We start from the raw sequence: 12,956 nt of genomic DNA, 5'->3' as shown, positions 1-12,956 counted from the left end.
TGATAAGATCAGAAAAGAAAAGAAAAATTTTTATTTCTGCACTAACTGCAGTATAAAGCCCTCCATTGCATAATGGGGTACTGACCTAATAGTAGATTTATTAAACTAAATGTAAGGCCTCTAAAGCTTGCTCTTCACTGCATCAGAGCTGAGCATCGCATTAGAGCTATTGCATTAACTTTCTATAGTCAAAATAAACCACGTTGCTTCAGCAGTCAGCACCGTTGTCTCACAGCAAATAGTTCTTGGCTCCTGGTTTGTGGAATTTGTGAATAGCCTGGATCAAAATCTTCAAGCCCTCAAAAAGCTCTTGGGTCTGTGTTGCTGTTGAGATGTCGTCACAGCTCCTTCTACTTTGTGCGTCACTGTAACTGATTAAATGGGACATTTCCATCAGGTTTCGTTTGATCCTGTGACTTTCGGCATTTGGAGAGTTGACTGTTTAACCTGCATTATTTATCTTGGTAGACAATTAAAAGGCAATTTAAAAAGATATCTTCTTAACACATACTATTTGCTCCCTTTATCAATTTGTTTAACATAAAACTGAAAATGTCATAGTTTTTAACCTCATCCACCCAAACCATCGTCTATTGATTTCTTCCTCCAAGGATAAGAATTGGTGTACTGTACCGGTGAAAATGGTTCTGTACATTTGGACACGGGAGGTAGTTCAACTTGTCACTTTCTTCTTGCCTCCTACGGCTCTGCTTTGTTCTTCACTCCGTGAGCGAGCCAGGCCACCTTTACCTCTCCCCCGATCTCGTTCTGTCTTTTCTTCCCCTCTCACGGCCTCTCCTCCCCACCTCACCGCCCTCCGTCTTTGTTCTTCCCTCTCGGCAGCAGCAGGGTTAGTCCACTCTGTTCTCTGTGTGGGATTTCGTCGATTTCTTACCCTTGGAGCTTTTCTCGTCTCCTGCTCTCCTCGGTTTCTGCATCTCGCTCTTTCTTCTCTCCCCCATGTTCCCTTTCTGCTCAGTCTTCCATCCTCAGTGTCCTCTGCTGTGTTCTCAGGTTTTTCTGTCCCTCTTGTTAAGATTGCTTACGTCAAGCCAGAACTCACTGCGTCAGTACCAGCAGAATATGTGTGTGTGTGTTTCATTGTAGATGCACATCCACACAAACACAGCAACACACACACAGAAGGATATCATAAGACAAGAATCAACAGTTTCACTCAGCTTGTGTTGTAGTGTTTGTATTCGCATCCGTGGATGTTTTCCTCTGTGTGTGTGGATAATTGCCGTCTGCTCTCTCTGCACAGCTGTGTAATGATTTTTAGCTCCTCCTTATTGTTTCCCCCACACATGAGGAATTGCAGGACATCTCTCCTCCAGTGTTTTGGGTTCTGTTTCCCTACGAAGCAAATTGATCCCTTTTTAAAGCTCGAAGTGAGAGGAGATTACAGCGTTTATGGAAATGCACTTGACTGCGTGTTCCCTCCATGAGATGTCTCATTCGAATTCTTCAGAGAGGGTAGCCTTTAAACTTGAAGTTCTTTTCTCTCACGCAGCTTGGCAGCATGTTCCAAAGGGTACAACTGGCACTCAACTCATTGCTTTGTAATTATGAACCTTATGATAAAATAGTGCAATATTGTTTAACCCCTGTGAGCTGTGTGTGTGTGTGCATCCTTAGATCCACAGCTGGGAGCAGTAGTTACTATAAGTGGCAAACAAATTAGTGGTTGAAAGTTCCTCGCTTGCCAAATACACACACAAAACAAAGCAATTCATACATATATATATATATATATATATATATATATATATATATAACGGGCGTTTTCTCTAGGGATTTGGCCTCAGTAAACAAAGTGAGTACAAAAATATCAGCGTGTGTAATAATCCCGCAAGCATCCATATACAGTAATGCACAGTTGGGTCCACCGAACTATATATGTTTGGACACTGACACAATTTTTGTTATTTTACAACCACTTTTATATGCTGTGTCCTATGTTCAAAGGCTCAAACATGATTGGACAAATGAACATGATCATAAATAAAACACCATCAACACCACCATGAACATCATCAAAGAATGGGTTCCCTGCTTTGGGATGTTTTACCAGGCCTCTACTGTAGTTGTCAAATAAAATAAAATTGACTTTGTTTGCCTTGTATTAATCTATATACACAAGACATTTGTTCTCTACATTTAACCCATCCAAGTACAACTAGCAGTGGACCTTGCAAGGCAAGTTTGTGAGTAAAGAACTGGTGACCTGTCATCGCAAAGCTGCTCCTCCTTATGGCTCCCCTTGCTGTCTTCAGTTGTTGTCACCTCAAGGGTCTGTCTGCCTTGAGTTCATCATTTGCTTCAAGTGTGTTTGCTGAGTCTGAGCACGCGGTACATCCCTGTCCACTTCAGAATTCATCCAGCTGCTTCTGTCTTCTGTCACATCACTGGTAAACACTATTCACCCAGTTCCATTGGAAGCCATGCGTGCTCATACATCACACTGCCTCCACTGTGTTTTACAGATGTAACTTTCTTGGTCACATCAACCTGGTACAGGTTGACCTTAGTTTCATCTATCCGAATTTGTTTTTGTCAAAGTCTAATCTGGTCTTTCTATTTTTGAGGTTTATGGATGGTTTGCACCTTGTGGTGAACCCTTTGTATTTACTCTTGTAAAGTCTTATCGTCATAGGAGGCATTGTTGATGGTCGGTTATATGCCTCCTCCTGGAGACTGGTCTTTTTCTTGTCTAGATGTTGTGAAGGGGTTGTTTTATACCGTGGACATGATCAAGTAATCATCCACCACTGTTGTCTTCTTATGTTGCTGAACTCATCAGTCCGTTCTTTAGTTCTCAGAACGTGTCAAACTGTGGATTTGGCCTCTCCTAATGTTCCTACTATCTCTCTGATCTATTAGTTTTGTCTGAACAGCCAATGGCCTGTTTCTCTTGTAGTGACGCCTCCTTCAAAATCATGTTGTGGATTCACAAAAACACTTTCCAAATGCAAATGCCACACTCAGAAACACCTCCAGACCTTTTAGACTGATGACGACATGAGAAAGGATGTCTTCGCATACATCCCCATTTGTCCATGAAACAGGGGGACTGTTTATAAAAATGGCTGTTATTAATACACCTTTTCACCACCTCCCTCATATTAAAGATGAGAATACACTTTATAGTCCACTTGAAGCACATATTAATTATATAACTGTAACTTTAATATGCTTTGATAAATAAATAAACTAACAAAACATTGTCAGTGTCCAAAAACAGATGTACATATGCGAGATGTATTTTATTCACACATACGCACATTTCTGCATTTAGCCGTGACCACATCGATTGCTTTTTAAAGAAAATGACTCCCACACAGATGCACACACACACACATAAACCTGAACCCTTCCCCAAATATCTTCAACCCTGGCTTCCTGCCACACCGTTGCAAAAATAAATGCTAGAAAAGGCCCCACACCATGTATTCTCCACCTGCCCACTCACAAACATACAAGTGCACAAGCAGCAAAGTGAGCTAAACTTAGTCCCTTTTTCTTCTGTTGACTCATCTTTATGTAATATTGATTTTGTTTTGTGGGAGACGCGGAGCTGGTGCACTTTCAGTAATATTTGTGGTGCAAGAAACGTACACAAATTGTCAATAAAACTTACAATTAATGTGCAGACATGCAGATACAAAAACATATTTTGACCGACTGCCACGTTTTCTGATCCCGCTGTGTTTTCTGTCTCTTTTCAGCCGAGAGGTCTTGCAGGAGGTTTTGGACGCAGACCTGAGCAACGAAGCTTTCCCCTTCTCTACCCACAAAGTTGTCAACGCGGTAGGACATCAGGTAAAAGCACACACACGCACACAGCGGTGCCTCATCTGATTTTGGGAGTAAGTGGATGTGGTACATTTGTCAGCTTCAAAATAGTCCTGCCAGTGTTTGTTAAATAAAAAAATACAGTTAATTAAAAAATACTTTTATGCTAATCACATGCTGTTCGGTGTAACAGGTTTATTATTGCAAAGGTTCAGTCATCAGAGAGTATAAAGTGTGTGTGTGTGTGTGTAGGAAGGACAGATGGCATTTCTCAAGGCATCCTTGTGACTTACTTGCATGTCAAGTCTGTCGAAATTTGTCGTTCTTTTTCTACCTTTTTCCACCTTCTAGCTCTCCCTTCTTCTGCCCATGAGGACTAGCTGCTCAATATTCAGAATAAAGTTTATAGCACTGTTGTTTTCAAGTACTCCGGCAGTTTTAGGATGCTTTCACACCTAGTTTGTTTTTCCGAAACCTGGAGGGTTTGCTCTGCCAGGTCGGTTTGTTTGGGCTGGTGTGAACTCTGTTGCCGTGTAAAATAAACCAAGCTTAGACTGCTTATAGAGGATGTCTGTCTGCAATGTGCACACACATTACACTCAAACCAATGCGACTACTATTTATAATCTAAGAATTACCTTACCGAGCAGTTTACCTGATGCAGAACAGGTAGTCGTATGCCATAGAGCGTCTTGTCCTTGGGAGGTGTCTGGCAGCACCAGTGCACCTTCTTAGCATATATAGGCTCAATCAAACTGAACAAGTTGTTCATATACACAACGCTGAACCACAGAACAGCAATAAATACCAATGCCCACATTCCCTGCTGATGCTCCATTTTCAATGTGACTATTTCATGATTCCCTGAAATCCAGTTTTCTCAGAATCACATAACTGCTTGCAGCCGTGTAATGTTGAGGGGAGAAGGGAAGAACGTCGTCTTGATTGCTTTGTTTCAGTTGCCCTGTGAACACGAACGGATACCTGGTTAAACAATAGTGCATAAATTACTTCCTGAACCTAAATTAAATAGGTGTGCGATCAGCCCTATATTCATACGTAGTTGTATATTTTATACACTTTTTAAAAAACTCATACCATAAGGCATGTGACCTTAGCCTCTCAAGTTGACCCCGTTGACGACATTTCTGGCCGCAGATAAAACAGAGCGTGTTGTACCATCCCATGCAGCGATACATATGTCCACACACACTCGCTCTGTCTTAGTTGCTCTTGCATGAATTATGCAGCGCTCTGGTGATTGCAGGAAGCATCTTCTCACAGCTCTGCAGGAGCGTTTGCGCGTGTGTGCGCGAGTGTGTTGCTAGCGCTGAGTTCCAGCTGGTTGCTGGCCTTGTCTGGGTGACATTTTAATGGCTGCACTGCTGTGAAAGCAGACCTCTCCCTGCCCTCTGCTCCCCTCATAGCTCATTAGACTCGAGCCATCTCTCACTTTCGCTCACTCTCCCTTTTCTAGCGGGTGTGAAGTCGGCAGTGTCGGCACTGTGTTTATCTGTGTTTGATGTTTGGCTGGTGTTTGCGTGACTGACATTGTGCATAAGGCGTACATGTGTTTATGTGTGTTTAAGTTTGTCGTCTGTGTTTCTGGTGTGTGTTGTGAGACAGAGCAGGCCTACATGTACTATCCTCCCCAAAGCTTTGTGGAGTACATATGGGGCCCAGGGTGATCCCTGGCTGCTGCATGGCCAGATGGCCTGGCTGTCACTGCACCCACCGGGGAAACTGTTGGAGAAAGTTTTCGCACTCTCCCACACCCTAGTCCTTGAATTTTATGAAGCTAAACGCAGAAAAATGATTAAGTGCACGTATTTTTTGGACACTGACACATTTCTTGTTGTTTTAGCTGTTTACCGAAACATATTCAAGTTGCAGTTATGTAATAAACGTAGAATTAAAGTGCGGACTCTCAGCTATTTAATATGCAGCCTCCTCTTTTAGAAAGGATCAAGGGTAATTGGGCTCAAAAGCTGTTTCATGCCGAGGTGTGAGATAATCCCTCATCCATGACTTCAGGCAGCCATTGTTTGCAAAGGATTCAACAATGTATTCAAAACGACCATTTTATTAACTTGTCCAATGACTTTTGAGCTTCTGAAAATAGATGACTGTATATGAAAAATATCACAAGCGCTCACATTGTGCAGTCGCAGTTGTCACTCTAAAATGGTTTCGAGCTGAGGGTCATTTTTCCTCTTCTTCTGTGTACCACAGCAGCTTCAGGGACTTTTGGGCCATCATTTTACCTCCAGTGGGAAAGAAAAGTTCTTGAGATTATATCTATTAAATTGAGGTTCTTTGGAAAGTTGTTCTCCCTGTCCTATTCAAAACCGCTCATGCCGCATTCCCCAAAGACTCCACGGTGGAGGTGTTGAATAAAATGTTGCCATGACCAAAATTCAAAAGGAGATAACTATAGGGAATAACACTCAAGTTGAGTTCTTCTTTCCTACCTGAATGCATCCGTCTTCTTCCACCTCCCACCCCCTGTGGAGTTTTATTTTTTATTCATCTTTCAAGGCTTAACACATTTTGGGCACAAAATCCATTTCTAAAGGGAGATTACGGTTTCCCTGTTTTATTCTTCGTGCAGCTTATCTTATTTTTGCATCTGTTTATCCTGTTCTCATTCTTTTCTACAGCTTGAAAGCTGCTCTTAGCATTCATATGCATTTCAAGAAAATGTGTGCGTGAGTGAGCACAAGAAAAGACACGGCAGCTTGGCCCTCTACGTGCGTGTCTCCGTCTCTCTAAGCCTCCTCTATGTGCTCTCTCTCCGGTCTAGGTACGAGCTATGCGCCTGTCATTTGTCGGGGAGCTCGGATGGGAGCTGCACATTCCCAAAGACTCTTGCCTTCCAGTCTACAATGCCGTCATGGCTGCTGGCGCAAAGCGCGGCATCATCAACTCCGGCTACAGAGCTATTGACTCACTCAGCATAGAGAAAGGTAACACTCAGCTGAAAGTCAGAAACATCTAAGCATAACATCCAAATATGGCTCTGGTAAGGTTTCACCGAAATGAGCCGGAAATGACTTCAATTGTACATAATTTGTAGACCAGCTGTACGCTAATATTACTTTAGCTCAAATTTGCAACAGCTAAACATTAAAAATTGTTCTCGCTAATATCTGCTAGTTCAACGTGTCTTACTTTTACTCTTCATCAGGGTACAGACATTGGCACGCTGACCTGCGTCCGGATGACACTCCTCTGGAGGCCGGGCTGGCCTTCACCTGCAAACTAAAGAGTTCAATCCCTTTCCAGGGCCGTGATAGGCTGGAGAAACAGAAGGAGGAGGGGCTGAGGAGGCGCATCGTCTGCTTCACCATTGATGAGTCAGTAGAGCTTCTGTCGTGACGTGATAGTTCATTAGAAAGAAAATAACATAAAAGTAAATAAATTTGGCACTTCACTTCAAGAAGCCAGATAGGCTCCTTAGGTTTAAACTAGTTCTTGAATAGAACTTAAATATTCTCAGCTGTACCAGTTTATTATTGATATACTCAGTCCTCATATGTTTTAATCTATCTGAGTTCAACCATGTAAAGGACCTCATTATTTGCTTTTTAAGTACAAATTAATTATTTTATCATACAATTAATCTTTTTTTTTCTTGCTTTCTATCAGGAAAGTGCCCATGTTTGGTCTGGAGGCCATTTTCCGCAATGGAGTTCCCGTCGGTCACCTACGGCGCTCTGACTACGGCTTCTTTATCGACAAAACTATTGGTTATGGATACATCCGCAACCCTGATGGAGGAGTGGTAAAGACCTTAAAAACACCCAAACACACACACCTACGCACTACATTAGTCTCTTGTATCGTACTGTTCCATTCCCTCTGGGTTGTCTGTCGTAATTTTGCTCTAATAATCAGTCTTCCGCTGCGTCGGATAGTTTAATTTCTCCAATTTTCCTGGGTTCGTGCAGAAACAGGTGTCAGCATGTTGAAAACATCATAAAATCGGAGCTCCCTGTAACATTGAGAAAATGGGTTGATTTTTCTGAATTCAAACTGCGAGCAGATGAAAGTGTCTCACAAGTAGATTTAAGGGCTGACAAACTGGATTGCTTAGATGTTTTTTTGAAGTGATCCTTTTGTGTGAGTTTTGTATGTCTGCCTAGGGATATCTAATTTCCTAATGCTCGGAATGAGAAATGTATGTTCTTTGTTAGTCTGGTTGTCCGAGTTTGTAGGTGTCTCGTTTTTTTTCAATCTCAGAAACTCGAGTAAAATTACTCACCTACTTTGAAAAACAAGTTTTACTGAGCAGCATGCGATTTTTTCGCATATGTGTCAGAATATGGTAAAAAAATAAAAAATAAATACAGAGTAACAGATCTAACATCCAACAGAAAGATGGAAGAAATAATGTCCTTAAAGGCAAGGGCACCTCCACCTCCTTAAATGTGTGTATGTTTGTGTATTACTGACATTGTGAGGACATAAGTCAGTTTATTCAGTCATAGTTTGGGGACTTGCCTGTGTTTTGGGGATAAAAAACAATAATCCATAACATAAATGCATACATTTAAATACAAGGTTAAGATTAACATAAGGTTAAGTTTAGACAAGTAGTAGTACTACTGCTAGAGTAACTCAGTAAATGAATTTCAGTGTGATCTGCTCTGGTCTAATGGAAGCACATTGGACTGTGGGCGAGTGATAGCATATCTGCAAATCTGTTTGTGCCCATTTGTACAATGTCCATCCTCAAGTCGTGACCAGCAAAACAAAGCAGACCGTGCCTTTGCTTTTTTTGTGGAGCACTTCAGTTTGAAAATGCAGACGCAAAGAATCACTCACACAGTGATGTGACTGCAGGAGGTGCTCTCTGTGTTGCTGAGTGACAAAACAAAGCTAGATGTCTCGAGTGTAATGTGGGTCTTCTCTCCTGAACGCATCAACACATGGAGCGTCTTCTTTCACCATAGCCTCGATCTCCCTGGTTTCACGTGGATCTATTGAAATGAGGCTCTCACAGTGCTTCTAATGTTTCTTTTTTCAGTTCAGCCATCATTTGTCAGTGTTATACTCATAACAGCGAACAGTGAACCATCAAAATACGTCCCAATTTCCATTAGGAATGGTTTTCATCTCCTTTAGAGTGGGGAGAATTTTAAACCTACACCTCAAACAAATTGTAAAGTCGGAACACTTATATGCTCTGCTAACAATAAGCACTCTTTAAATAGATTTTAAAACTACATTCTTGGCATCTGTTTGCCGTATGTCAAGAGGTACAGTGAACAGTTAACAGAAGGACACAGCTTTCAGGATTGTGTCTCTTTAGACTTTGGTGTGAACTGCTGCAATTTCAGCCTAAAGTAGTGCTAAAATAAACACAAGTGTGCATATAACATATTTTTCAGGATTCAGGATTTATAATTGATGTCCACCTCTATCAGAAACAATAAAATCAAGGGGTAGGACACGTGGGGAAGCATCCTTTTGTTGTTTCATGTTCTAATTGGTCTCAGATTGTTGCAGCGTGTGGAGGTAATTCTTGTCTTTCTTGCTGGGCCTTTTCTACACCAGATGGTTGTAGATGAAGACAGCTATGAATGAGTTGCATTGAGCCTTTGAACACAGTGGTCCTTTATGGAGGTGGGGAACACTAATGTTGTTGGGGTCTTCCTCCATTTGGGGCACAAAAAGCAAGTCCCCTAAATCATAAAATTTGCGTATGAATCTCAGTTTAAGATTAGGGTACTTTTTGTGGTAAATCTCAAGGAAATAATTGTTATGCCTCTGTGACGTCCTCTGAAGTGGGAACACAACTTCGCGTGTTTGTGTGAATTAAAGGGAGACAGAGTGTGACACATCAGTGGCAGAGCTGCAGGGAGGGAAACGCAAAGTCGGCCAGTGAAAATTAGCTCTCTGTGTTGCGGCGTAGCTGACATTGACTCATGAGTGAACTAATTGCTTCCAGTGTTTTATAACTCCTGCGCCGCTCTCTTCTGTCAGATAATAACGCTGTGAAATTGTCCGATCTGGAGTCGTCTGCCAGCTGAGAACACTATTTTCACAAATTAATTGGTCATCTCATCTTCGCTCTATTTTAATCTCCATTGTCTCTTCATTTATTCCTCCCCTTTGTCATTTCTGTGCTCCCCGTTCTCTTCTTTTGGTTTTCATGCTGTTTATTTTCTCTCATCGTCTCCTTTTCTATGTCAGGTGAGCGCCGATTTCATAAAGAGCGGTGAGTTTACCCTGGAAAGGATGGGAGTGACATACAAGGCCAAGGCCCACCTCAAAACTCCCTTCGACCCTGAGAATAAACGCGTCAAGGGCATCTATGCTTGAAAAGGACCACACATGAAAAAACTGAATATGCTGGTCAGAGAACAACATGCAAGTTGGAAAGATTATTTTTTGTTACATGCAGTTGTTTTAATGTGTACATCTCCTATATACATCAAATGTTGACCATTATATTCAGATCATGTGCGTCATTCGATGGAACTGAAGTGCAATGAAAGCTAAACAACCGTTTTGTTAAGGGTGCTTCAGCTCCACATTTTTATACCCACTCTGGGCCTGAGAGTAAAAGTGTTCTCATATGAATGTTCTCATGTGGGTAATATTACCATAAAAGCTAATTCAGGAATTAAACCATACTTATTATCTCAAATAACAGTCCATCATAAGCCCATTTTAGCTATAGTCGCCGAACTCAGCAAACCTCCATCTTCATGTCAGACTAACTATTTAGCTAATTTATAATGAGTCTTTAATCTGTAACTAAACCAGTTTTCAGTTTGTGGGGCTGCATGTATGGTGTAAAGTCTTACTAGTAGTTAACAATGAAGGTCTTAATCTTTTTAGCTGCTAGCACAGCAGTGAACCTTTGTACTATGACCATGATTGTAGGTGAATGTGGTACTGTTTCGTAAGACAGCTGCTGCTTTCGTAACCAAAGAACTGAAAAAGGGCTGAAAAAATGGGCGGTTACTATGCAAAGTAAATAGCATAAAGTGTCCAGGTCTTTTTTTCTGAAGAGGAAACAAGACTTGTATTAGAAAAACAGGTAGATGATATAGTTGAGGCAGGCTGCTGAAGGTCTAGTGTGTAGGACGAAGGTTAGCAATAAGCCTAAGTATAATATAATATTAACATATAATATTCATTATTATTTTTATAGAGTACTATGAATTGTTTTTCGTGGAGCCTGTCATGTTGTGCCGTCACGTTTCTAAAGTAGCCTAGGACCAAAAACTAAACACTGGCTCTAGAAAAAGACCTTTTTTATTTAGTGACGTGGAAGTGTTGGCCACCTTGGAATTTCCTACACACTTGAAATGGGAGTGATGTTCTCTTGGCTGTCATTTTCAACTTCACCACTAGATGCCACAATACCACACACACTGGTCCTTTAATTTTGTCCTTATAAGTCATGATATAATATTGTTATTCATTTCTAATATATCCTATGAGGCCACAGAGTATCATGTTCGGGAATAAAACTATTCTTACTATACCTAAAGGCAGTTTGAGTCAGACTCTCCTGCTCCTGATAATAAAATCAGAGTTTAACTTGCTTGAAAACTAACTAGATCTGAGACAGACAAACTTCTTAAACTTGGAAGGAAAGGGGGGGTAAAATACCCCAAGATACAGTGCACCTGGGGAAAAAACACTGCTGAAGCAGAATGAAGATGAAGAAAACAGTTATCAGAAAATTTTTATCAATTCCCTTGTTGCTGTTTCTGCACACGCTGCCGCCGTTTGCAAACTCAATCCTTTTTAGTTTTGTTATTTCACAGACGCATTGTTATTTAATAAGGCTGTCCACCAATTCAAGCAGTGGTACGAGCTCTCATTTTGCCATATTATAGTAAATCAAAAATCCTCATGTATCTCCCAGTCGTTCATGCAGTGTAATACGTTTTTATTTTTATTTTTTTTAAATCACTTTACTGTGAAACATCAGTAGGAAGCATTGAGCAGCACACTAAGAACCATCTTCACCTCATTAATATTTTCACTTGAAAACACTTGAAAATATTAGGGTAATGAAGTAGTATGGCAGGGCAGTATCATAAGAATCATGTAATTAATGCTGTGGAAACTAAAACAATCTATGTCTAAATGGATCAACGGAGTCGGCACAGGTTTTTTGGAACTGGCCTTCAGAATTGTTGGGTATACGGTGCCTTTACTTGTGTATATATATATAGATAAACACTAAAACTGTTAATATGTGAAGCTAGGTAGTGCATGGTGTTTAGTGTACTCTGTGTTTTCTTTCAGTCAGTGAATGAAAGCGCAGAAAAGATAAATCAGTACTAGTTTAGCACCTGGGAAAGTGACCTCATCTCTTTAATGCAATTGCTGCCATGAACAGTAATTATCTTGTGTTTACACTATTGATGGAATTAATTATCGAAGAATTATGCTTTCCATTTTTGTTTACACTAATTTACACTTCTTCATCTAATACACCATGTGAGCAGAAGCCACCTGTAAGGGTGGAAGCGGGCATTTATTTGTACGTGTGAGTCCTTCTTGCCTCTCAGAATTTGCTTGCTACACATTCACCACAAAATGTTTACTAATGTGGACTGGTTCATTGATTCTGTCCAGAAGGCCATTAATCATTGAAATTGTTGTTCCCAGGAGTAGTTTGACTTAATAACAAGATTTATAAGGGAAATGCGAAACATACTGATAAAACTCGACTACCGGAATATGTGCCTGGAGGGGAGTTTTTTTTTTCTTCTTTTTTTCACATGATGGAGTGTATGTAATTTCCCTTATTTTGCTAGTGTGATAAGAACATTGTTTTGATGATGGAAAAGCAGGTGACGCTGATTCTTGCGTTCAAAAAAGGTTTAATTTCTCAGTGCTGAATGTGTGTTCTGATATTAGTTTGGAATATGCATTTATTCTAACAATTTTAAGAGAAAATCTTCTTTACCAGTTTTTCTGATGAAAGAAATGAAATCATGAAATGATCCTTGATTTGTTTCTTCTGTCCAAAGCGATTTGTATATTAATAAATTTCTACTCAACTTCCAACTTTTATTTATTTATTTGTCACATTTATTATTCAAGACCAAAATGTGCAAGGACACACTGGGGAATGGGACAGAGACGGGTGGTAAATTACAGACATTTTACTCTAGAAATGATAAATG

At 40.6% G+C, this 12,956-nt stretch overlaps 1 protein-coding gene across 4 annotated transcripts in view; it reads left to right on the top strand.

Annotated features, from left to right (window-relative positions):
- sardh (sarcosine dehydrogenase) overlaps positions 1-12,946 on the top strand; it is a 42,383-nt gene extending 29,437 nt beyond the window's left edge. For 2 of the 4 annotated variants that reach the window (XM_084572297.1, XM_084572296.1), the window contains exons 18-21: positions 3,729-3,822; positions 6,599-6,761; positions 6,983-7,151; positions 7,444-8,591. In XM_084572297.1, the coding sequence (XP_084428423.1) occupies positions 3,729-3,822; positions 6,599-6,761; positions 6,983-7,151; positions 7,444-7,717 (700 nt within the window). In that variant the 3' untranslated portion in view covers positions 7,718-8,591. Of the gene's footprint in view, positions 1-3,728; positions 3,823-6,598; positions 6,762-6,982; positions 7,152-7,443; positions 8,592-9,993 lie in introns of those variants that run through there. The other 2 variants (XM_084572298.1, XR_014699740.1) reach the window with 2 other exon arrangements.
- Positions 12,947-12,956: the final 10 nt, after the last annotated feature.

Source organism: Chelon labrosus (genome assembly GCF_963514085.1).
Source record: "Chelon labrosus genome assembly, chromosome: 22".
Lineage (NCBI taxonomy): Eukaryota > Metazoa > Chordata > Actinopteri > Mugiliformes > Mugilidae > Chelon > Chelon labrosus.
Note: the sequence above shows the minus strand (reverse complement) of the source record. Positions and strands in the feature narration are given on the sequence as shown.